This window comes from Lolium rigidum, unplaced genomic scaffold (assembly GCF_022539505.1).
Source record: "Lolium rigidum isolate FL_2022 unplaced genomic scaffold, APGP_CSIRO_Lrig_0.1 contig_17643_1, whole genome shotgun sequence".
NCBI classification, from domain to species: domain Eukaryota; kingdom Viridiplantae; phylum Streptophyta; class Magnoliopsida; order Poales; family Poaceae; genus Lolium; species Lolium rigidum.
Window position 1 is genome coordinate 155,300 of NW_025899908.1, and position 26,173 is coordinate 181,472.

The 26,173-nt window shown below is 44.2% G+C and overlaps 3 protein-coding genes across 4 annotated transcripts; all 3 read left to right on the top strand.

Annotated features, from left to right (window-relative positions):
- Positions 1–11,303: 11,303 nt before the first annotated feature.
- LOC124680489 (40S ribosomal protein S23) lies at positions 11,304–14,845 on the top strand. Its single transcript, XM_047215546.1, has 4 exons — positions 11,304–11,389; positions 14,163–14,318; positions 14,398–14,524; positions 14,623–14,845. Exons 1-4 carry the CDS (start codon positions 11,385–11,387, stop codon positions 14,761–14,763), a joined length of 429 nt encoding a protein of 142 aa, XP_047071502.1. The 5' UTR covers positions 11,304–11,384; the 3' UTR covers positions 14,764–14,845.
- Positions 14,846–15,496: 651 nt separating this feature from the next.
- LOC124680483 (PHD finger protein ALFIN-LIKE 2-like) lies at positions 15,497–19,343 on the top strand. 2 transcript variants are annotated; one of them, XM_047215540.1, is made up of 5 exons: positions 15,497–15,608; positions 15,738–15,770; positions 15,854–16,076; positions 18,586–18,688; positions 18,789–19,343. In XM_047215540.1, the coding sequence occupies exons 1-5, from the start codon at positions 15,497–15,499 to the stop codon at positions 19,056–19,058; spliced, it is 741 nt and encodes a 246-aa protein (XP_047071496.1). In that variant the 3' UTR covers positions 19,059–19,343. The 2 variants fall into 2 exon arrangements, with proteins under 2 accessions (XP_047071496.1, XP_047071497.1); XM_047215541.1 differs by having other exon boundaries at positions 18,792–19,343.
- Positions 19,344–23,710: 4,367 nt separating this feature from the next.
- LOC124680479 (protein NUCLEAR FUSION DEFECTIVE 4-like) lies at positions 23,711–25,495 on the top strand. The gene is made up of 2 exons (XM_047215535.1): positions 23,711–24,822; positions 25,015–25,495. Exons 1-2 carry the CDS (start codon positions 23,711–23,713, stop codon positions 25,493–25,495), a joined length of 1,593 nt encoding a protein of 530 aa, XP_047071491.1.
- Positions 25,496–26,173: the final 678 nt, after the last annotated feature.

Genomic DNA, 26,173 nt, shown 5'->3' on the forward strand with positions numbered 1-26,173 from the left:
CGCAAAAGTTTTAAACCGCCTATTCACCCCCTCTAGGCGGCATCCGTGTCCTTTCATACCCAAGACTCGATTGTCCCGCACAGGGGTGCCCTGATACGTCTCCAACGTATCTATAATTTCTGATGTTCCATGCTAGTTTTATGACAATACCTACATGTTTTGTTCATACTTTATATCATTTTTATGCATTTTCCGGGACTAACCTATTAACAAGATGCCGAAGTGTCAGTTCCTGTTTTCTGCTGTTTTTGGTTTCAGAAATTCTACACGGGAAATATTCTCGGAATTGGACCCCACGAAGATAGAAGTCAATATTTTGCCGAGGCGGACCCAGAGAGCCAGAGAAGTTCTAGAGGGGAGCCAAGGGGCCCCCACACCATAGGGGGGGCGCGGCCCACCCTTCTGCCGCGCCACCAGGTGGGGAGGGCACCCTGGGGCCCCTCCGAGGCCGCCCTTCCGCCTATATATTCTCCCAAAAGTAAAAAACCCTAGAGGGATCGGTCTTCCTCCACGAAAAGTTACGTAGCCGCCGCCATCGCGAAGCCAAGTTCGGGGGACAGAAGTCTCTGTTCCGGCACGCTGCCGGGACGGGGAAATGCCCCCGGAATCCATCTCCATCGACACCACCGCCATCTTCATCGCCGTTGTTGTCTCCCATGATGAGGAGGGAGTAGTTCTCCCCTGAGGCTGAGGGCTCTACCGGTAGCTATGTGGTTCATCTCTCTCTCCCATGGTGTGATCTTTATGTGATCATGAGCTTTGTGATCTAGTTGAATATGTAGATGTTACTCTTGTCTATTATGCACTCTAGAGGTTACTTTAATATGAACTCCGGAATCACTCTCCACGGTGTGATGGTGACAGTGTGCGCATCGTGTGTGATTCCTTTATGAAGTTGTGGAGCTTGTTTACTCCGGCTTGAGGGTGCTCTTGTAGCCCTACACAATGAATGGTGTTTGTTATCCAACAAGAGAGTGTTTGAGAGTAGCATTTATTTATTCAATTATGTGATCATTGTTGAGAGTGTCCACTAGTGAAAGTATGATCCCTAGGCCTTATTTCTAAGCATTGAAACACCGTTTCCAACAAGTTCTGCTACATGTTCGCTGGCTGCCATTTTTATTTCAGATTGCAATTACTACTTATAATCATCCATATTACTTGTATTTCACTATCTCTTCGTCGAACTAGTGCACCTATACATCTGACAAGTGTATTAGGCGTGTTGGGGACACAAGAGACTTCTTGTATCTTAATTGCAAGGTTGCTTGAGAGGGATATCTTTGACCTCTACCTCCCCGAGTTCGATAAACCTTGGGTGATTCACTTAAGGGAAACTTGCTGCTATTCTACAAACCTCTGCTCTTGGAGGCCCAACACTGTCTACAGGAATAGAAGTGTGCGTAGACATCAAGCTATTTTCTGGCGCCGTTGTCGGGGAGGTAAGGTAAAAGGTATTCGCATCCTCCTACTACTAAGCTATTTCCTAGCACTGTTCCGGTGTGTGAGTGCTCGAAGCTATCTCCTTTAGATTCTGAAATTTTATCTTTTTGTCTCTTGTTTTTATTTCACTAGTTAGGCTTAATGGAAAACAATAAAAAAATAGAGATCTTTATGAACTTTATCTTGAGTTAGGACATGAGGTGTTTGAAGAGAAAATTAAAAAAACTTATGGAACTTTATGTGCATGCTAATGGCAATGTTATTAGTATGAATGCTTTGAACACCATTGTTGCTAATGCTATGGAAAATTCTAAGCTTGGGGAAGCTGGTTTTGAGGATCATGATATTTTTAGTCCCCCAAGCATGGAGGAGAAAATTTACTTTGATGATACTTTACCTCCTATATATGATGATTACAATGATGACTATCATATTTTCAGTCCACCTACTATTGAGGAGAAAATTAATTATGATTACAATATGCCTCCTATATATGATGATTATGGTGATGAGAATAATAATGATAGCTATCTTATTGAATTTGCTCCCACTACAATTAATAGTAATGACTATGGAGAGTGAATTTGGTGTTCAGATGGGTAGGTGTGCACCCTCTCTCTAACGTTAGATTTGCTTTAAGATTGTGATTTCACAGACGGCAGTCAAACGGCGTGAAATCTGATTATTCAATTTGGCTTTACGTTCTGACGAGAAAGTGTGCAGGCACAGCATTGTGCTGTCTAGACTAAACGTGTGGGTCCCATTCATTTGGCACGTGACACTGTTCTTGTTTGGCTCAGGACGAAATCCAAACAATGGATATACCATACGACCCAATGGATGAAAAGAAGCAATGATGCTTTTGCTACAGGTACGTGGCAGGTTTTGTGCTTTAAAAATTCTTCAACTTGGCTCACCTCTCGAGTCGACCAAGCAATGCAATTAGCGCTAAAACACAAAACATCGAACAAGTACAATGCAACTAGGGTTGTGTGCAATGAATTGTTCGCTTGCGTCTTAAAAAATCGGACTACATGCACTAGCTTTTTATGTCTGCATGCAGCAGCAACATGCATGGACATGGACGTTCATGTCATGCCTTTCTTTAATCCAAAACAAATATTAAACGGCATGCTCATACCTGTGACTTCAATCAAACAGCGAAAAGAACCAATTTGAAAAACAGAAGTGGGACCATGCTATGCATCCGTGACTACTTGCTCGGATACCTAAACTTAACGTATTACCAACGGCGTGAGACACATGTCAGACGTTTAGCGCGTGCTCACGTACCCCCCTGATCACCGGGCTTCATTTGAATGACTATGCTTATGTTGAGAGTAATAATTTTATGCATATGAACCATGATAAGAATGTTTTAAGTGATGGTTATATTGTGGATTTCATCAATGATGCTGCTGAAAGTTATTATGAGAGAGGGAAACATGGTTATATGCATCTTAATAAAATTAGGTTTCCCCTCTTTATGTTGAGAATCTTGAAGTTGCGCTTGTGTTGCCTTTCTATGCTTGTTGGTTTGTGCTTTCAGTACTTGTTCCCTTACAAGATTCCTTTTCATAGGAAGTGGGTTAGACTTAAAAGTGTTTCTTATTTGCTTTTGATGCTCTCTTTCTTCAACTCTTATTTCTTTCGAGAGCATCATTAAAATTACTGAGCCCATCTTAATGGCTATAAAGAAAGCATTTCTTGGGAGATAACCCATGTTTTTATTTTGCTACTATTTTGTTGTGTCTTGGAAGTTTTTACTACTGTAGCAACCTCTCCTTATCATGTTTATTTCGTTTTTGTGCCAAGTAAAGTCTCTAATAGAAAGTTGATGCTAGATTTGGATTTCTGCGCAGAAACAGATTTTTAGCTGTCACGAATTTGCGTTTTTCCCTCTGTAGAAGAATCCAAAAATTCTGAAAAAATTCACGCGTGATCCTCAGATATGTACGCAACTTTCAATAGTTTTGAGTTTTCTGATTTGAGCAAGTTAAGTGCCTCGGAAAAATTCGTCTTTACGGACTGTTCTGTTTTGACAGATTCTGCCTTTTATTTCGCATTGCCTCTTTTACTGTGTTTGAGTGGATTTCCTTGCTCCATTAAATTTTCAGTAGCCTTGGGTAATGTCCAGAAGTGTTGGGAATGATTGTGTCCTTGATGAACATGTGAATTTTTTATTATGCAGTAACCCTCTAATGAGATTGCTTTGAGTTTGGTGTGAAGGAAGTTTTCAAGGGTCAAGAGAGAAGGGTGATATAATGTGATCAAGAAGAGTGAAGAGCCTAAGCTTGGGGATGCCCCCGCGGGTCACCCAAGCATATTTCAAGAAGACTCAAGCTCTAAGCTTGGGGATGCCCAAGGCATCCCCTTCTTCATCAAAACATATCAGGTCACCTCTAGTGAAACTATATTTTAATTCCATCACATCTTATGTGCTTTACTTGGAGCGTCTGTTTGCTTTTATTTTTGTTTGTGTTTGAATAAATTCGGATCCTAGCAATCCATGTGTGGGAGAGAGACACGCTCCGCCTTTTCATTTGAACACTTGTGTTCTTCGTCTTACTTTAATATTCATGGCGAAAGCTGAAAGCTGCAGCACTTATTGTTATTTGGTTGGAAACAGAAAATGCCTCATATTGTCTTGAATAATTTGATACTTGGCAATTATTTTGAGCTCTCAAGTATATCATGTTTAAGCTCTTGCATCATGTAGTTTAAATCTATTAGTGGAGAACTACCATAGAGCTTGATGAAATTTGGTTTGCATGATTGGTCTCTCTAAGGTCTAGATATTTTTTGGTAAAAGTGTTTGAGCAACAAGGAAGACAGTGTAGAGTCTTATAATGCTTGCAATATGTTCTTATGTAAGTTTTGTTGTATCGGTTTATACTTTTGTTTGCTTCAAACAACCTTGCTAGCCAAAGCCTTGTACTGAGAGGGAATGCTTCTCGTGCATCCAAAACCTTGAGCCAAAACCTATGTCATTTGTGTCCACCATAACTACCTACTATGTGGTATTTTTCTGCCATTCCAAAGTAAATTGCTTGCGTGCTACCTTTAAAAAACTTCATTCTTTGTCTTTGCAATACATAGCACGTGGGAAAGTAGCCTAAAAACTATTGTGGTAATGAATATGTCGCTTATGTATCTTAGTTCTTATAAGTTGCTTGTTGAGCGGTAACCATGTTTCTGGGGACGCCATCAACCTGTCACACCTTTGTTGAATATCATGTGAGTTGCTATGCATGTTCGTCGTGTCTGAAGTAAGGGAGATTTGCCATGAGTTGAAATGGTTTGAGTATGCATGTTGTTAGAGAAGAACATTGGGCTGCCAACCAAAGCCATGTATCATGGTGGAAGTTTCAGCTTGGACATTAATCTTCAGAATCTCTTATGAGAATATTATTGTTTTTGAATGCTTAAAGCATTAAAAAGAGGAGTCCATTATCTGTTTTCTATGTTGTCCCGGTATGGATGTCCTCAAGTTGAGATCTATCAAAATCGAGAAATCAAATGTGATTTATCTCCTTGGACCTTTATACAGGTGACATAGAGGTACCCCTTTGTGACACATGGTTGAAACATATGTAATGCGATGATAATCCATGGAAATCCGAGCTAATTAGGACAAGGTGCGGGCACTATTAGTATTTGATGCATGAGGCTTGCAACTTATAGGAGGTTTTATACATAACACATATGAATTATTACTACCGTTGACACAATTGTTTCCATGCTTTCAAAATAAAAAAGCTCTAGCACATGAGTAATCCATGCTTCCCTCTGCGAAGGGCCTTTCTTTTACTTTATGTTGAGTCAGTTTACCTACTTCTTTCTATCTTAGAAGCAAACACTTGTGTCAACTGTGTGCACTGATTCTTACATGCTTACTTATTGCACTTGTTATATTACTTTATGTTGACAACTATCCATAAGATATACAACTTAATCATCCTTTGTGTTGCTTCAATGTCTTTTACTTTGAATCTATTGCTTTATGAGTTAACTCTTATGCAAGACTTTTTGATGCTTGTCTTAAAAGTACTATTCATGAAAAGTTTTTGCTATATGATTCAGTTGTTTAGTCATTATCTTTTTGTTAGCAAACTATAGACCATTGCTTTGAATCACTTCATTCATCTCATATGCTTTACAATAGTATTGATCAAGATTATGTTGGTAGCATGTCACTTCAGAAATTATTCTTTTTATCATTTACCTACTCGAGGGCGAGTAGGAACTAAGCTTGGGGATGCTTGATACGTCTCCAACGTATCTATAATTTCCGATGTTCCATGCTAGTTTTATGACAATACCTACATGTTTTGTTCATACTTTATATCATTTTTATGCATTTTCCGGGACTAACCTATTAACAAGATGCCGAAGTGTCAGTTCCTGTTTTCTGCTGTTTTTGGTTTCAGAAATTCTACACGAGAAATATTCTCGGAATTGGACCCCACGAAGATAGAAGTCAATATTTTGCCGAGGCGGACCCAGAGAGCCAGAGAAGTTCTAGAGGGGAGCCAAGGGGCCCCCACACCATAGGGGGGCGCGGCCCACCCTTCTGCCGCGCCACCAGGTGGGGAGGGCACCCTGGGGCCCCTCCGAGGCCGCCCTTCCGCCTATATATTCTCCCAGAAGTAAAAAACCCTAGAGGGATCGGTCTTCCTCCACGAAAAGTTACGTAGCCGCCGCCATCGCGAAGCCAAGTTCGGGGGACAGAAGTCTCTGTTCCGGCACGCTGCCGGGACGGGGAAATGCCCCCGGAATCCATCTCCATCGACACCACCGCCATCTTCATCGCCGTTGCTGTCTCCCATGATGAGGAGGGAGTAGTTCTCCCCCGAGGCTGAGGGCTCTACCGGTAGCTATGTGGTTCATCTCTCTCTCCCATGGTGTGATCTTTATGTGATCATGAGCTTTGTGATCTAGTTGAATATGTAGATGTTACTCTTGTCTATTATGCACTCTAGAGGTTACTTTAATATGAACTCCGGAATCACTCTCCACGGTGTGATGGTGACAGTGTGCGCATCGTGTGTGATTCCTTTATGAAGTTGTGGAGCTTGTTTACTCCGGCTTGAGGGTGCTCTTGTAGCCCTACACAATGAATGGTGTTTGTTATCCAACAAGAGAGTGTTTGAGAGTAGCATTTATTTATTCAATTATGTGATCATTGTTGAGAGTGTCCACTAGTGAAAGTATGATCCCTAGGCCTTGTTTCTAAGCATTGAAACACCGTTTCCAACAAGTTACGCTACATGTTCGCTTACTTGTCATTTTTATTTCAGATTGCAATTACTACTTATAATCATCCATATTACTTGTATTTCACTATCTCTTCGCCGAACTAGTGCACCTATACATCTGACAAGTGTATTAGGTGTGTTGGGGACACAAGAGACTTCTTGTTTCTTAATTGCAGGGTTGCTTGAGAGGGATATCTTTGACCTCTACCTCCCTGAGTTCGATAAACCTTGGGTGATTCACTTAAGGGAAACTTGTTGCTCTTCTACAAACCTCTGCTCTTGGAGGCCCAACACTGTCTACAGGAATAGAAGTGTGCGTAGACATCATGCCCCTCCTTTCCTTATATAGTGGAGAGGAGGCTTACAAGGGAAGGAATCCTAGGGGTATCTTTGCTGATCTAAGCTACTTTATATAGCTTCTTTGGCTCCAGGGTGATGGTCCCTTCTTTAATCGACGGGTTGAGACCTCCTCTGGTATCTTTTTCGTCATCTTCTTCTTTGACGCCAGGGCTTCAATTAAATCTGATCTGCTTTGATCATCTTGTCCTTTGGTCCTTGAGGGTATCTTTGACCAAGGTGCCGACATGCACAGTTGAGACTATTCCGGATCCCCGGTACCTTAACACGTATAAACCGAACTCTTGTTCGTTTTGTCATGAGAGTTTGGTCATCTTGGGTGTGTCTCTGGCTTAGATATTGCCGGTTGCCCTTACCCCGGTATACCCCTCCTGGTATACCGGATTGTTTCACTTAGCTCTATTAAACCAAGTCTTCATAATCCGGGTTATCCTTTAATCCGGTTGATAAATACTTTATCTTGGCATATTTGCCATAGTCTTGACCTACCGGGGGTCATCCCCCCGACAGATTGCATCTCCTCTTGCATAGCAGAAATCCACTTCACGCGATCAACGGATGCAACGGCCTTAGTATATGTAGCAAGTTTAGTATCATGCTCCACCTGTTCAAAACAACTCAAAGCATGGTGAACAAGATTACATTCTTCAATTAACGAGGACGTGGACCTTTGTTACGCCTCGGTCTATCAACATCAATGGAACTATTTGTTAATTTGCTGCAAAACAGGTGGTGAGTGCTGAACAACAATGTTATTAATTTCAGCAACATCATTTTCTTTCTCCTCCACGTGCTCCACCTGCATGATGATCCTCTGTTGCTCCTCATCAGAATTATCAGAAAAATCAACAGCATTAGTAACATCGGTAGATAAACTCTTATAAAATATGACAGCCTCATTAAAGACAACATTGTTGCTATGCAAAACTTTCTTAGTTTCAGGATTCCATAACTTATATGCCTTAACTCCTGAACCATAACCAAGAAACACACATTTAACAGCCCTCGGCTCTAGCTTTCCATTATCAATATGAGCATAAGCAGTGCAGCCGAAAACACTTAACTGTGAATAATCAGCAGGTGAACCAGACCATACGTCAACAGGAGTTTTGTTGTCAAGCGGAATGCAAGGTGACCTATTTATCAAGTAACAAGCGGTGGAGGCCCCTTCAGTCCAGAAACGTCTATGCATACCAACATTGGACAACATGCAGCGAGCCTTGGAGATGATGGTTCTGTTCATCCTCTCCGCCACACCATTCTGCTGAGGAGTATATGGGATGGTGTGGTGCCCGACAATGCCTTCGTCAATGTATTAATCATTGAAAACAGTAGAACAAAACTCCATGCCATTGTTAGTACGAAGCAATTTAACTTTCATTTCTGTTTGCTTCTCTACCATAACTTTCCACTTTCTAAAAGCATCAAACACATCAGATTTATGTTTCAGAAAGAAAGGCCACACTTTTATGGAGTAATCATGTATGATACTAAGCATGTAATTTGCACCACCAAGAGAAGTCTTGCGGGAAGGTCCCCACACATCAGCATGCACATAATCTAGAATCCCGTTAGTGGTATGAATTAACAGAAGCATTGAATTTAACTCTTTTATGCTGACCAAAAATGCAGTGCTCGCAGAACTCAAACTTACTCAAATTGCAGCCATCTAGCAGGTCTCTCCTATGAAATTCTGCCACGCCATGTTCACTCATATGTCCAAGTCGCATATGCCACAAACTAGTTTTACCAGGTTCATCAGGAATAACAGCAGCAGCAATACCATACAAAGTGCTACCTCTAAGAACATATAATTTTGCAGAATTCATATCACCAATCATGTGAACGAGAGAACCTTTTGATACCTTCAAAACTCCGCGAGAACTGGAGTGTTTGTACCCCTCAATATCAAGGGTACTGAGAGAGATCAGATTTCTGGCCATGCCAGACATGTGTCTCACATCTGTCAGAGTGCGTGTCATGCCATCATGCATCTTGATCTAAACGGAGTCAATGCCCACGATCTCACGTGGGTTGTTATCTCCCATACGCACAACACATCTCCACTCGGCACAAACTCATAAGAACTGAACCAGTCTTTATTACAACAAATATGAAACGAACATGCATAATCAAGGATCCACTCATTATTACCAGAAACACAACCAGCAAAAACAACTAGGCAATCGCCATCAAAATTATCACCGGAAACAACATCATCTTTACCATCACCATCAGATTTGTTTTTCGGTTGGTAAGTACCGTTTCTTTTCTCTTTGTTCTGCAATTTCCAGCAATCATCAACATTGTGGTTAGTTTTCTTACAGTACTTGCAGAACTTACCATCTCGTCCCTTGGACTTTGAGCGACCTCTGTCGGTCTTGCTCTTATCTCTGTTGTAGTTGTTGTTTATGTTCTCGGTCTTGCCTCGGACCTGCAGTGCTTCTGCCTTAGATGACGAACCCTCTTCCTGCACCATAGATTTCATCTTTTCCCTCTGCTGGAGGGCCTCATAAACTTCGGTAAGGGTTAGTTCATCACGGCTGTATAACAAGGTGTCTCGAAAATTCGCAAAAGAATTAGGCAATGAGACTAACAGTATAAGAGCGAGATCCTCATCCTCATAACTTACTTCCATGGACAGTAAATCAGAAACGATCTCTCTAAAGATCGACATGTGATTCATCATTGACGTACATTCTTGCAGCTTGTGCGAGAACAACTTCATCTTCACGTGCATCTTACTGGTTAGATCTTTGGACATGCAGATCGATTCCAGTTTCAACCACAGTGCCGCTGCAGATTTCTCAGACAACACTTCCTGCAAGATATTGTTGGATAGATGAAGCTGAATTAAAAAAAAGCCTTACGGTCTTTTCTCTTTTCGTCGTCTGTTCAGGTCTTGGCATCTTTCTTGCCAAATTCATCAAGAGCTTCATCCAGATCAGAAGATTGGGTAAGGATCGCCCTCATCTTCACTTGCCACAGAGAAAATCTCGTGGTATAATCCAGCTGCGGTAAATCAAACTTCAAGGAAGACATGTCGCAAACTCTAGATTGAAACACAGGCTCTGATACCACTTGTTATAAACGCGACAAGCAAATAACGAAGAACGAAACATGAACACACGCAGGGGACACAAGATTTAACGTGGAAAATTCCTTCCAATACAGAAGGGAAAAAACCACTGGCGCCAACCAGCAAAAACTTAGCAAAAGTTTCACTATATCGAGGAGTGTTTACAAATGCCATGGGTTATCTTATAATCTGATAAACCCTAGCCGACGGCTTACAAGATGTATATATAGGCGGTAGCAACGATCCGTACCGCGGGGGGCTGCCCCCCAACCCCTTCGCGGGCGTTCCTGCAGGGAATGACATATGGGCTAACTTCAGACTCCGCTACGCTTCGGCCCAAGCCTACCGGCGACGGGCCTCGCTTCCTCAGAAGTTAGCCTCCGTTTAGTATATGAATTTGAATTTGGATCACAATATAACAGGAGGGACGGGGTCGGGGTAGATGGATCTCCTCCGAAGCCGCCCGAGGGGGAGCGAGCCGGGAGGGAGAGGGAGAGGGAGATGGAGACGGAGACGGGCGTGCGTATGTGTATGTGACTACCTCCAAGATTCGTCCTTGGTTTGATGGTGGTAAAATTTGCCATCAACCAAATAATGTTAACTTTAGGAGAAGCGGGATGCAGTGTTCATCCGGTGTCAGTACACGCCGACGCGTCCATGAAAGGAAATTGACATCGGCAAAAAGAGCTATAGTGACGCTGGTGCAATTTACCGTTGCCCCTATTTTTGATGTTGTAGCATAATCTACATCTATGTTTTTGTTAACATTTTTTTTTTCAACTTGGTGTGCTTCAACTTGTTGTTTTTAATATTTGATGATGATGCCGATGTGGACACTATGGGCTGTGGATAATTGGCCATCCTTTTCGAATTTACGAAAAGCGATCCTAGAGTTGGATTGTTTTTCGACAAAGCCGCAATGGCAGGAGGAATGGAGAATTCGCAGATCAAAGCCCGAGAGGAGGCTTTCAGTTCTGGACCTTTTTTTTCCATACGACCCCGCCAAAAGCCTGGATCTGAAAGCCCGAACAGATAAAGAACCAACAGACCATCTGGAGGCCCATGATAACGAATTACCGAGCCCAGTATTACGGCCTACGGCCCATCTTCCTCGATAAACCCTTCGCCCACTGCCAACCTCCTAGTCTCCAACCAAATCCTTCCGCCGCCGCCGCTAGTTCCAGCTCTCTCGCCGTCGGCCGCGCAGCTGCAGCTTCGAGCTTAGCAGCTCACCTTGCCTATCCAACATGGGGTAATATAAATTTTTCTCTACCCTGTATCTTATCGCCGACTAGTTTCGCGTTATTCTGCTGGACTTGCCCTCTCAACAGATCTGTTAGATTCCAATAATTTAGTTTCGTCCACCTTACGATGTGTTCATCTGGTGTAGCAAGTTAGATCGTAGACCCATTGTTTGATGGAGCTGCGAAATTGAACAGAATTATTAAGAGTAGGGATCTGTATAACTTCGGTTATTAATTCGAATCGCGTGTGTAGCAATTAATTTGTAAAGGATGGAACTAGCTCAAAATGGGGCCTGGCCGCGCCAGTTAGCTTTGAAACCCGTGGCGCGCTTGAAGTTTTAGTTGTGGTGTGGACACTAGTTGAATAGAAGAGGCAACTCTGTAGTCTGAAATGATCCTTGGTTTGCTTGCACAAATTGCTCATCTCTAGAGTCTTGGTTTTGCTTCTGACTTTTTGGCCATTAGAAATAATTGAATGTTACTTTAGTTGTCTGTTAACATGAAGGTACTTTGCTGCATTGTGCACTTCTGATTGAAGAAACATACACCTCCTCCTGGCACTAATGCTCTAGTTACATCCATCTGTCTTCTTATGTGTCCGAACCTACTAGAACACAGGGCATTCATGCAGTAGTCTAGTATTTTCTTGGATTAACCATACAGAAGGAGGACCAAATAGTTTTCTTGAGCATGGTTACATCTCTTATATGTCCATGTATCAGCCTGATTTTGAGGACACGCATCCTGCCTAATACCTAATGCTAGTGTTTTTAACGCGTATCTGTAGATCATGGGGATAGAGAAAAAATTAATGTTTGATCTTTATGTGGAGGCACATCCTAGACCCTTTGTTTGACGCAGCTGTGAAATTTGAAGAGAGTTAGTAAGAGTAGGGATCTTTATTGCTTCAGTGCTTAATTGGTAGCGATTAATTTGTAAATGATGGAATTATCTCAGAAAGGACGTCTAGCCGCGCTATTAGCATTCAAACCCATTTTGCCAGTTTTTCAGAAAGCCGCAATGACAGGAGGAATGGAGGATTCACAGATCCAACCCCGAGAGGAGGCTTTCAGTTCTGCACCTTTTTTCTTCCATATGACCCTGCCAAAAGCCTTTCAGTTCTATATCTGAAAGCCCGAACACATAAAGAACCAACAGACCATCTAGGAGGCCCACAGCCTATCTTCCTCGATAAACCCTTCGTCCATTGCCAACCTCACCAACCTCCTAGTCTCCAACCAAATCCTTCCGTCGCCGCTAGCTCCAGCGCCATCGCTGTTGGTTGCGCAGCTACACCTTCGAGCTTCGCGGCTCACCTTGCCTATCCAATATGTGGTAATATAAAATTCTCTATTTTGTACCTTATCTCCGACTAGTTTCGCTTTATTCCTGTTGGACTTGGCTCTCTGCCTCTCTCAACAGATATGTTAGATTCCGATAAATTAGTTCCTCCACCTTATAATGTGTTCATCTGGTGTAGCAAGTTAGACCCTAGACCCAATGTTTGATGCATTTGTGAAATTTGGACTGAATTATTAAGAATAGGTATCTGTATAACTTCGGTTCTTAATTCGAACCGCACGTGTAGCAGTTGATTTGTAAATGATGTAACTAGCTCAAAAGGGGGCCTGGCCACACTAGTAGCCAATGTTGTCAGAATCGTGATTTTGAATCAGATCGGAACCTCTATGGTAGGATTGCAAATTGTAGTACCTTAACTTTTAGAATCGTAAAATCTTAGGTTCTATTTAGTAGAATCGTTGAATCATTCCACTCAATTTGGGTCTTAAAGTCGTAGAATCGCATAGTAGAATCATGATTGTGACAACTATGCTAGTAGCTTTCAAACCCGTGGAGCCTTTGACGTTTTAATTATGGTATGGACACTAGTTAAATAAAAGAGTCAACTCTGTAGTCTGAAATGCTCCTTGGTTTGCTTGCACAAGTTTCTCACCTTTAGGTCTTGGTTTTCCTTTTGCCTTTTTGGCCATTAGAAATAATTGAGAATTACTTTAGTTGTCTGTTAACATGAAGGTGCTTGCTGCATTGTGTTCTTTTGATTGAAGAAGCATAAACCTCTACCATGTCCAGTGCTCTACTTACATCCATCTGTTTTCTTATGTGCTTGCCATATAGAACACAGGGTATGCATGCAGTAGTCTAGTACTCTCTTTGATTATCCATTTAGCTAGAGGAACAAAGGTGTTTGTCCCGAGCATGATCACACTTTCTATATAACCATGTACCAGCTCGAGTTTGAGGAGGCATATCCTACCTTCTGTTAATGGAATTAGTGCGTTAGTCTCTAGTTCATTGGGATGTGAATGTGGGACAAGCAGTGGATGTGTTATTGTATATGTGGATGTGGTGTCACATACGGATACTTGTAATGTATTTTTTTTAATTTCATGACCACAGTACTTCATTGATTTGTCCAGGAAATCTAGATTTCTTTTGCCTTTGGTACGACTGCTGTTTGTATTTTCACACTCTTACTTCCTTTGTTTCCAGTTGATAGTATAATATTTTATCTCCAATTTGTACTTCAGCTTCTTGGCCATACAAAGCCAGAGTGAGAAGTTTATTCCAAAGTATAAAATGTTGCTCAATAGTGGGTAGTGGAAGTGTTCAGTAGAGAAAACCGGTCTACTTCTTCACTTGAATATGCTTTTTAAATGCATTCATTTACTTTGTCCTTGTTTAGTTTATCATGGATGCAACTGCACTCGTTGTGACTACGCATGTATTTCTTGAATCCTAATGTCTGAAATGCTGATGCAGTAAGACACGTGGTATGGGAGCTGGGCGCAAGCTCAAGACCCACAGAAGGAACCAGCGGTGGGCCGACAAAGCCTACAAGAAGAGCCATCTCGGGAACGAGTGGAAGAAACCCTTTGCCGGTTCATCCCACGCAAAGGGGATTGTCCTTGAAAAGATGTGAGTTCAGTGAGCATCTAGTGCATGTTATTTCTGAGAAGAATAAATAACTGACATGCACACCCTGCTTGAACTGCAGCGGCATTGAAGCTAAGCAGCCGAACTCTGCTATCCGTAAGTGCGCTCGTGTCCAGCTGGTGAAGAATGGAAAGAAGATCGCCGCCTTTGTGCCGAACGACGGTTGCCTGAACTACATCGAGGAGAATGTAAGGATTATTTCTGTCTTCTGTGACATCAGTGTCGAGCGTCGATGGTCAACCCCCCTTTCTGCTAAGTGCTAACACTGCCCATACTGTGTGTGTAGGACGAGGTGCTGATCGCTGGGTTCGGTCGGAAGGGACATGCTGTGGGAGACATTCCCGGTGTCAGGTTCAAGGTCGTGAAGGTGTCCGGCGTGTCTCTCCTCGCCCTCTTCAAGGAGAAGAAGGAGAAGCCCAGATCTTAAAACAACTACCCCCTTCGTCATTCCCTGCTTACTGTGGATCGCTACATCAGAACTCATGTTGAGATGAACTTGTCAGCTGCCTGTTTCTGTGTTTAGTTTTTTTCTTGAAGAAACATCTGAATTTTAAGCTGCTGAGTTTCAGTTTGTACCATGAAGTTTGCCACTTGTTTAGTATCATCTCAGTGTTATGTTAACCTACCAGAGCATAAGTTCTGTGTCTCGGTTGACTCGTGGCAAAAGGAATTTTCAGCCTTCACGCTGCTGCTGCTGTTTCCTCGCAGCAGTTTGGTAAAGTGATTCGGGTGAGCGTTCTCATCTGGGCCGTTGATGGCAAGATCTAACGGCAGGGAGTGGTCCCCGACAAGTCGCACTGCAGGGAGCCATCGCTGCGGTCGTGCGGGCGGCTAGTTGGATCTGAGATGGTCGGGCTCAGGACCAGGTCGGCCATCCCCATCGGCGCCAGGTCAGCAGCCTACCCGGCCCCACCACCCCTCCGCGTACCCGCTTTATCCACGTGGGACCGGCGCCAGATCCAGTCTCCGGGCCCAGAAGTCAGCGTGCAGGGGTCGCAGCCAAACAAGACCCTTTGAGCACGGCAGCGTGTAATAAAACCGAATCCTATTCTTGCTTGCGGTTCGACTCGACGCCGCCCGCTCCCCACCTGCCTTCCGCCTCCGCCCAGCTCGCCGCCGCCGCCGCCCGCCGCCCGCCGGCGCGCGCGCCCTCTGGTCCGATGGAGATGGCGCGGGCGCCCGCCCCCGCCTCGTCCAGGCCGCGCACCGTGGAGGCTATCTACAAGGACTTCGCAGCCCGCCGCGACGGCCTCGTCCGCGCGCTCACCTCCGGTCAGTAACCACCCAACCGCTCCTCCTCGTCTCCGCCTTCTCGCTCGCGCTGACGGGCCACCCCCGCGCTCGCGCGCGCGCAGATCTAACACCGCGCTCCCCCGCGTCTCCTCTCCTGTCGCCGTGCAGATGTCGACGACTTCTACGACTTCTGCGACCCAGGTGAGTGAGCAGATTGGCTTCCAGGCGCCGCCGGCGGTGGGATCCGGGCCGGTATTGACTGGATCGAGCTGGGTTTTTTTCAGACAAGGAGAATCTCTGCCTCTACGGCAACCCCGACGGCAGCTGGGAGGTGGCGCTGCCGGCGGAGGAGGTGCCGCCCGAGCTGCCCGAGCCGGCGCTAGGCATCAACTTCGCACGCAACGGCATGCACCGCCGCGACTGGCTCTCCCTCGTCGCCGTGCACTCCGACTCATGGCTCCTCTCCGTCGCCTTCTTCTTCGCCGCGCCGCTAAGCGCTAACGAACGGTATATACTTCACTGCTGCTGCTCTTCTTCCAAGTTTCGATTTCACCCTTCCTTTGTCGATCGAGCGAACAACACCATACTCCTGTACGTATTTTACTAGTCGATTTATCAGTTTCTGAATTAACTACTGTAGTATTCCTGGTAGACAATTCAGGGAAGATCCAATGTGCCTTTTCGGTGGACTACTTTAGCTTTGCTTGCTAGGTGTGACTTGGGAGCTGGGATACGCGTGACCGATTTGATGGTCCATTTATTTTTGTTTCACTTGGTGGTTGGTGCATGTGTGGCCATGTGCACATGTATCTTGTGCTCCTCTTCTTTTTTCTTCTCTTTGCTTTGAGTGAATCGGAGGCTCATGCTTTTCCTATGTGTTTGCTTTATTCGGTTTCCAGTTCGTTGCTTCTCTTCTTTCTGCTGACCCTTTTATTTGAAACTGTCCATCGACTCATCCTGAAAAACAACTCTTCCTTTTCACTTTAATCACATGCACAAATGGAGTATAGTGTGCTTCTATTTAGTTCCATTCTCATAGTTTCAGCTAGTTTCTAGAATTTTATTTAGTGTCTATCCTGTTTTTGTGTTAGTGGCGAGGAACTGTGCTACAACTTGCTCTAAGCTTAGCTATGTAGAGCCGAATATTAATCTGCCACCTGTCTCTGAGTAAAGCTCTCATGTTGGGACCATTCTTTCCTGAAGTTCCTGCCATGTTAATTGCAGAGTTATTTATTTATGTAGATGTCGTTGTAGTAGTTGAAGAAGTTGTGCATTTACTGGCTGATGTAATATGTATACGAGGGAAGCACAAACCATACTAATAGAGATCATGATCTGCCCCATGATGGAATGCTATATAAGGCACCCTCTGCCGTTCTAAGGCTTTTATGCTGGCATGCTAACTTACCAAAATTATTCTAGGAATTTTAGTTCCTCGAAATTGATCCTTTGCTGATGGCTTAACAAAGAATTTAAGTAAACATGGAGTTTAGCACATTATGGCCATTCCAAATATATGACCCGAGCTTTCTCAAGCCATTACCAAAGTTACCTCCATCTACTTTCTCAAGCAACTGCACCGAGCTTCAAATTTATGACCAAGGCGAACAAAAATATGGTGAAAGAAATTCTTGATGCTTGCAGTTGTTGGAGATCGTTCAAATGGCACTTCTTTAGTACGTGCATGCCCACTTCATTGATGTACATATATCCAAATAATTTAACAAATTGAGATGGTGAGAAACTACACACATAATTTAGCAAGGACAGATTTGAAGTTTGATTGGGAAATCAACCTCTTTGAATGTACTATTGATCAGTGGGGATGTTGAAAATAAATACATAACCTGGGATTAAGCAAGTAAGCAACATGGTGTGCTTAAGTTGCCATTATTATGGTGGTATCTAGATCTCCCTTGTGAACAACTCATTCTGTTCTCTTTTTCTGGGCCAGCGTATTATTTACCCATTCTGTTCTCTTGATGCACTTGATAACAACCAATGGCCATTCTTTTACCCATGTATGGTTCTAGCATGCTGGTAAGCGATAATTCTAGCATTCCGTTTACATCGACGTATGTGTTTAGTTGCATGTTCTATTTTTTTTCGCCAGAAAAGAACTACAGTGAGATTTTTCTGCCTAAATGTTTATTTGTATGTGTACCTTCGAGGTTCCAGCTTTATATTGGGCATAATTTTGTTCTTTACAATTCAGCTAACTGAAATAAAAGAAATGAAGTAACTTAAACAATCTTCAATTCAGTATCACACTCCATCAGGGAGCCGTTCTATCTGTGACTCATCATCTCATCTCTAGAAATTGACAATTGGACCATGATATTTAGCTATACTATTTTATGGTTTGTTAGACAATTTACTTAGAATAGGGATACTTTTCACTAGAATGTGCATGTACTCTTTTCTTAGTCATCATAGTGAAATTCATACTTTTGCCCACTTGGAGAATGTTCGCAACATATTGTTCCAGAGGACTTGAGGGTTTTCCTTGTATGTTGGTGGCTTGCCATGCTAGTAATATATTTACAGTCCGTTCCCTTGTGTTAGCACTAAAGATAAAGGCCCCCACTCAGCACGGCCACAATAAATGTGGCACTTTCTCTATGGAAGTGGTATCGTGTAGCCTATATTGTGAAGAAAAATATTCTAAAAGAAGATCCTCATAGGAGAACTGATTGCATGCAAGAACCAGTTGGATGCACTTGCTGATTTTTGCTCTTGATGTCTGCTTTGTTAAGTGGTCTGTCATTTTCCCATGTCTTCATTTTTCTGAACCGGGTCATTTTTCAGTACTTTTATAGATTTCATGCCTTTTCTGGTTATCTTATTATTGTTTCCTCTTTTTCTTGGCCGCCTTTTGTCTAAGAGGAATGTTACTCCACTATTAAGAAAGTGTTCTGTGAAATAGTTCTCAAGATATGCAGTGTTAAGTTTGTGTGAAAGCTTTTAGCTGCAGCCTGTTACCAATCCGACGATTCTGTGGTCTCCTGTTTGTCAGGAAGCGCTTGTTCAGCTTGATCAACGATCACCCAAACGTGTACGAAAGTATGGTTGCCAGGAAGCACAGTAGCGGCAAATCCAGACACTCATCAAAGCCAAAGGTACACAGACTGATCCACCCCGCAGTAGTTTGTGTTTGTTCGAAATTCAGAAACCGGAGATCCTGTCTCTGAACCTAACTCGAACCCTTTCTTTCTTTAGCAGCGAAGAGAGGATGTTCATGCAAAGAACTCCAGGGCAGTTGCTCGAGGAGCAGAAGAAGACGATGACGAGGAGGAGGATGAAGAGCACAGCGAAACATTTTGCGGAAGCTGTGGCGGCATATACAGCGCGAGCGAGTTCTGGATCGGCTGTGACATCTGCGAGCGGTGGTTCCATGGCAAGTGCGTGCGGATAACCCCGGCTAAAGCGGAGCACATAAAGCACTACAAGTGCCCCGACTGCAGCAGCTCCAAGAAAATCAGGCAATAGGCTAAGTCCTGCAATTGTGCAACAACAGCCGTCTCTGACCCATCTGATCAAACTACACCATGTTTCTTTCCTCCGCAAGGTCGCAGCTAGCAGATGTGGATTTTTTTCTAGGAAATGTGCTTTCTCCCATGTGGTAGTCTTGTAGGTGGTGCTGTGAAACTGATACATACTACTAGCTTGTTATAGATGTCTCCTTCATTGCCGTTGGATGTCAAGTGTTGTCAATGTCGTTGTAGCTTTCACAGATGAAATTTCTGAATGGGGTTTTCGCCGATTTTGATGAAATGTACTGCCTTGGCAGTGGATGTTTCGCTGAGTTGCATGTATTTTTTTTGCGTTGAATTTGCATATGTTCTTACTAAGATGCACATAGAATTGGTTGCAAGCAGAAACCAGTGAGGTGTTTGGGCTTGATGTGTGAACGATCGATCTGGCAACACGCGATCTTCACATAGTGCAGCTCTCAGATAGAGCGTTGGTAATCCCCAGCTGACTCCGGTTCAATCTCAGTTCCGTTGACTCCGAGATGTGTTGGGGTTAAAAACTGAACCTGGTTGAACAAGGAGTCTGGAGCCAATCGCCTGAAAGCCGGCCGAGTCACCTGACCGAACCCGACCCTGACATAAGCTAATCGGCTACATCTCGCCGACGCCTCGATCAAACCTGACCTCAAACCCCATCAGCCTCTCACGCGCGTCGTCGTCGCCGCCGCCATCGCCGTTCCCTTTGGTTTTGACTCTTTGAGGTATGAGCTTCGTTTGTTCATTATATCCAGGGATGAGCTAATTTCTCCTCGATGATACCGATTAGTTAAGATCACAGCTTCTTAATTGCTGGGTAGGTCTGCCCCTGCCAGAGTGCCATAGAGACCGTTCTCCTCCTGCTGTTCGTTTCTGACTTTAGGAGCTTCACGCACACACAGTCAATGAAGGAAGTAGTATGCTGTTGATTGTCCTGGTCTAGACTATATGCTTCACTATAGTTGTGACTTTCCTTTGTTCATGGCTTCTGCATGATCTGTATGAAATACTAGAGCTCATAAACAACAGTGACACTGAGGCCATCTTTTTGGTGGTTCTGAACTTATGTAGTTCTGATCAGTTTCTATGTCTTTATTTCTATTTGGAAGTTGATTGATTTTTTATATTTTTTTTTCGACAAAGGAAGTTGACTTGTATGAAGATTGAGATCGATTTGCCCTATGATTTGATTTATGTATGTTATCTAAATTTTCATGCACACTCATGTATTCAGCAGCAACTTTTTTTTCTACATACGTAAGAACCCCATTAATATGTTGCCCACTCTATACTTTCGCTTATAGTAACTCAATTGTTTTGTTCGTTATTATGTAGTACCTACATTTTCTCAGACCCAAGTGCCTTACCAATATTAATTCTTTTTCTTAACCATTATTTTCAGGCGCTTTATTATTGTTGGATTTAGGATGCCTCGAGTTGGAGACTCAAATGCATGTTGTATCTTGAGAGTCACATATGAGTTGGGATACCTCGCTTCCATCATTGCGGGATGCTGGCTTGACGCCAACTTAAATATACACCGCCACAGTTATATATCAACCTTTAGAGAGTTCAGCGGAATAATCATGGCTGTAGGACATCCTTTGATGGAAGCTAACTTTGTGGTGTTGGTTCTTGACAAAATCAACACACGATATGCACGACCTCTTAGCATTTTCTAGAGCCACATTTTTGTGGCGTGACCCTTCACAAAAGAGAAAATTTGTCATTTACCTCCTGTATGGAGTACATCTATATATCTATGTTATCTTCATCTACTTGTATACAACGTGCCCTTTTATACTCCTTTATTAATGTTTTTTTGTTCTTCAATTCATCGATGGATTTGTGTCCAGAATCTGAAATCTTTTGACAAAATTGATAAGTCCTTCACAATGCCCCAAAATTTCATTTCGAAACTTGATCGACGACTGAAGAAACAAAAAGGGAAAATTAGACCGTGAATAATACCCCAAGTGTTCTATTTACGCCATATTTGAATTTTGGTACTATATGTAGTTGGATTTTTCCTTTTTTTTGTTGAATTGTGAATCGACTTTGGTATTTTAGAAAACGGCATGTATCAAGATTGTCAGTTTTATCCCATTTTTGTTTGAATTTTGGATAGTGTTTTGGTCTTTAGGTAGCACATAAACACTTGATATAGTGTTAAGCATGCACTATTAGAAACTATCCCTTTGGGTTTGCTTATGGCATAATCCGTATGATTCAACTCTTAGGTTGTTGGCTCATTATGAAAATCAACCTTTCATCTTCACTTTGTTTGATCAACCATATACATAAATGGAGGGTGGTGTTCTTGTATGCACTTCCATCCTAGTAGTTTTGATTCGTTTAGGGTGTTTTTGGTTAGGGGCATGAGGTGGAATGCACCAAAACGGAGTCAAGATACATGTGCGTTGTTGATGGAATATGATAAGATGGAAGGGAATGACATGGTTGCACCTGAGGGAATATTATCCAATACATGTGTATCCAATTCATAGTGTCAAATCGTATGGACCACTCATGTCCTCCTCGCTAATCTCATTGCAGGATAGCCCATGAGGATCACCTAGATCTGCTTATGCAACAAAAATTCAACCTTTCATTTTTTTCTCACAATGAATTTGATGTTTATTTTATTTTGTTGTTTGTGGTGATGAATGGATTCCATGCCATAGCTCTTCCATGGACGGTGAGCTCCCCACACACAAGTCAAACCTCGAAAAGAAGACCTCTGCGAGTGGATTGGTGGGTGTTCACCCGATCTGGCTCTGACAAACCTCCAACGTGGTTGATTAGTGACTAGCAAGCTCGAATCAGCGCATGTCGGTGCGTCCTTTTGCTAATGGATGTCATTCTTTTTGGTAATTTCTGATTTTGCAAAGGGTGTTCCAAAATTTGGCAAGTGGTTATGGATTTTATTGTATATATGCGGATAAAAACTTGTACTAATTTCTAGGTGTATGCTACAAATGGATTTTTTTTTTTCAACTCTGCAAATGTGTTTGTGTGATGTTGCTTGGAAACATCTGTTGGATGTTTTTTTTGTTGCTCCGCTGCCAAGCATTTTACGTTAGCTGCAATTGAATGATGGATATGTTGCATTTGTTTTTGCTATAAGGGCATGCTTTAAATGTTGCAACCTTTAAAAAAAATTACAGACCACTAGAAAATTGTTGCAAAACACATAAAATAAATTTTCATCTGGATATCAAGTGTTGCACAAAAGATATGGTTTAGGTCTCACACTTATGTTCCCGCGGTTATGGTTGGGGCTGATTTCCTCTGGCTAATGGCTAGCACATGCCAATATGTAGCCAATAGAAATAGGACCACACTTTGCGAACTTGTACTTTCGGTTCTACTTTCCAGTTCGAAGTAGGCGAAGTAGCATTGAGCTACATATGTGTGGCATTGCACAAGGCCGAGAAGCGAATCCACATAAGCAATAGAATTATACACTTATGGTTTGAGAACCTAAAGCATTGCTGACAAACACTGTCACCACTGATCGGAGAATTGTTCTTGCATTTTCCCTTTTGATCGTGACGTATAGGAGAGTTGAACTCAAGGAGGAAGGCATGGCATCTATTGTTGATCGTCATGATTGTCGACTAAACCATAAACAGCTCCGATCGAGTAAGCAGGGCCAGAACCAAGGTGATCGATAAGTCATTCATCATTCACTACTTCGCTAGATCTGCAAAAAGCGGCAACATGTGTCTTGCCATATTGCCATGCCACAGTAGAAAATAGAAGTCTGGCAATAAACCGGCTGTTTTCTGAATTCTGAACTCCACGGCGTGACTATTGCGCTACACTTCATCCCATATTGAGATTTGCACACAGATCGATCACATCAATATAGACGGATACATGTGAATACAAGATTTATTTCCAAGGGTGCATGTCACACCCTCCTTTTCTTTTTATTTCTTTGTCTCAATTCTCGGTGAAAGCTTATGTTACAAAACTCACGCACGAGCTGACCGACCTAAAACCACATAGACCTTTCTTCTCTGTCTTTTTTTGTTTGTTTGTTTTTGTAATGGATCCCGCTGCTCGCTTTGAGCGTTGATATATGAGATGTTTAGGCTGGCGCAAGTCCGGCAACTACCGAATATGCAAACCCACATAGACCTACTAGGAATCCTATTCATACTCGAAGAGGAACTAAACACTAGTGCCAATCGGAATCCATCGGAAACTACCAAACATGCAAACCCACTAGTACATAGTTAACTCGACTCACGGCAACCTTGCCGGGAAAACAAATGCCAAATCCCTAATTAGACTAAAAACTGCCACGCATGTCACTGTTAATTGTTGAAGTTGGTCTCGTGAATTTTTGGACTAGGCCCCGTAGAATTATTTTCCAACATCCCCTGCCTCCGTTTCAACATCCACTGCCTCCGTTTCCTATACTGGTTCGTAATCAGCTTGAACCCAAAGCGAAATCGGACATTTGATTTCCGGCAATTTACTCCCTTATTAGTTTGCCTTACCATCGGTCGGCGGTGCATATATACCTAGCGGGCTGGTAAAGAGGCCGTCGTACCTCAAGTGCCACCGCCACCACCCCGGAGGCCTGGACGACGGACGGGGGAGACGTTCTCCTCGGAGAGCATGTCTTCTCCTTCGTCGGCCCATTGGCTGAGCCTCGTCGGCAGCATCTGGCTACAGACCGTCAACGGACCCAACTCCGACTTCCCGGTCTACTCCTCGCAGATCAAGGAGCTCAAGAACATATCCCAGGTGCAGATCAGCTTCCTCGCCTTCGCTTCTGACGCCGGGAAGCTCCTGGGATGGTTCTCTGGGGTAGCCGCCCTCTACGTGCCCCTCCGGCTCGTCGCCTTTGTGGGCGCCGGTTTCGGCCTCGTCGGCTACGGCATCCAGTACCTCTTCCTCAACAGTGCCGGACTCAGGTTCTGGCATCTCTTCCTGCTCACCGCCCTCGCCGGGAACGGCATTTGCTGGATCAACACCGTCTGCTACCTCCTGTGCATCAACAACTTCGCGTCCAGGGGCCGCGTCGCCGTCAGCCTCGCCACCAGCTACCTCGGCCTCAGCGCCAAGGTGTACACGAGCCTGGCCGAGACGATAATGCCCGGCTCCAAAGCCAAGGCGTACCTACTCCTCAATGCCGTCGTGCCGATGATCGTCACCGTTGCCGTGACGCCGTCCCTCAGGCTGTTGGACCTCAAGAGCGAGATGGTGTCGACCACGGACGACACAGCATTCATCGTCATGTTCGCAATCACGGTCGCCACCGGAGTCTGCGCCGTTGCCGGATTCAGCGGGCTGTCATCCAGGGTCACCCTCGGCGTGCTGCTGGTCGTTCCCGTGCTCATCCCGATTGCTCTCAGGATCCGGAAGAGCATGAACAAAATATGGGAGGCGCGGACGCGCGAGAACAGGACCCAAGAGCTGGGCAGCGACGATGCTGTGGTCGTCATCGAGGTGATGGACATTGAGACCGAGGAGGAAGAGACGATGGCGGCGGCGGAGAAGCCCCAGGAGGAGGTCGGGGGCCTCCAGCTGCTCACGAAACCAGACTTCTGGCTCTACTACTTCAGCTACATGTTCAGTGGCACCCTGGGTCTGGTGTTCTTGAACAATCTAGGGCAGATTGCCGAGTCGCGAGGGCTCGCCCATGCTTCCACTCTGGTCTCCCTGTCGTCTTCGTTTGGATTCTTCGGTCGCCTCCTTCCGTCATTCTTGGACTACTACTCTGCAAAGTAAGCAACCACACACACTTCCGTAGTTAAATTACTCCCATGCACCCACGGGCTCCCTGTCGCCTTTGTTTGGAGTCTCCAACATTCTTACGGTCCTTTTAAATTTGAAACTTTACCAACTTGTTAGCTACTAGCCTATGTTTTTCCCAGCAACAGCAGCAGCAAGCTAACTGAATTCGTTTGCTTGTGCAGAAGCGGTCACTCCATATCAAGGACGGCATCCATGGCGTCCCTAATGGCACCCATGGCCGGCGCCTTCTTCCTGCTGCTCAACCCGGGCAACGCCTTCCTTTACACGAGCACGGCCATCATCGGGACGTGCACGGGGGCTATCGCGTCGGTGGCGGTGTCGGCGACGAGCGAGCTGTTCGGCAACAAGAACTTCGGCGTGAACCACAACATCATGGTGTCCAACATCCCCATGGGCTCCCTCTGCTTCGGCTACTTCGCCGCGCTCCTCTACCAGCGCGAGGCCGGGGCGCGCGGGAGCGCCATCTGCTCCGGCGCCAGCTGCTACCGGACGACCTTCGCCATCTGGGGCGCCACCTGCGTCGTTGGGACGCTGCTCTGCGTAGTGCTCTACTTGCGGTCGCGCGCGCGCAGTCTTGCCGGGAGGTTACCGGTGGGGTTCCAATGGCTCGGCCGCTTAGCTAAATTTGTACTCCGGCGCTAATCAGAAGGCTTATGGCACATACTGAGTAAGTGAGTAGCCTAGTGATCTGATCACACACGAAGCATCCATCTGCCTCGATGCGATTTTTTTGACTGATCGATCCCACGGGGGGATACAGTCATACAGAGCTTGATACCCCGCTGTTGGAATGGTGGGTCGGCAGGAGAGCAAGCAAAGAAACCAGCGCAATCCCTGGACAGCGATCACGCTTGTGCTTTGGTGCCTTTGGAGACATAGCAACAGCCAAGTCTTCAGGACAGGCTGGACAGCTCCTCCGTGGCAAATTCCCCCTTGTTGACAGTGGTCTTAGCCGCTTGACGACGTTGTAAAACTAGCCAACTTTGCACCCTTCTATGATACGTGAATTGGTGACATCGTGCAGGTAGATCGCCTCTTCCCTGCGTGGTAAATACATACTGTATGTTTGACTGTCTTGATTAGATAGTGGCCACGACACCAAGGAAGATAGAGAGACACGCCGAAATATTCTTTTTGACTGATGGTGAAATAACAGTCGACTGACATGTAGCAAATCTGAATAGTTTACAAGCCACACCATCTAGCAAATCTGTATAATTATATAAGTCTATTTTTACCTTCTAGATTTTATTTTGCGAAACAATGCAGACACTCGTAAATATGCACATACACATATACATTCATCCTTATGAACGCACG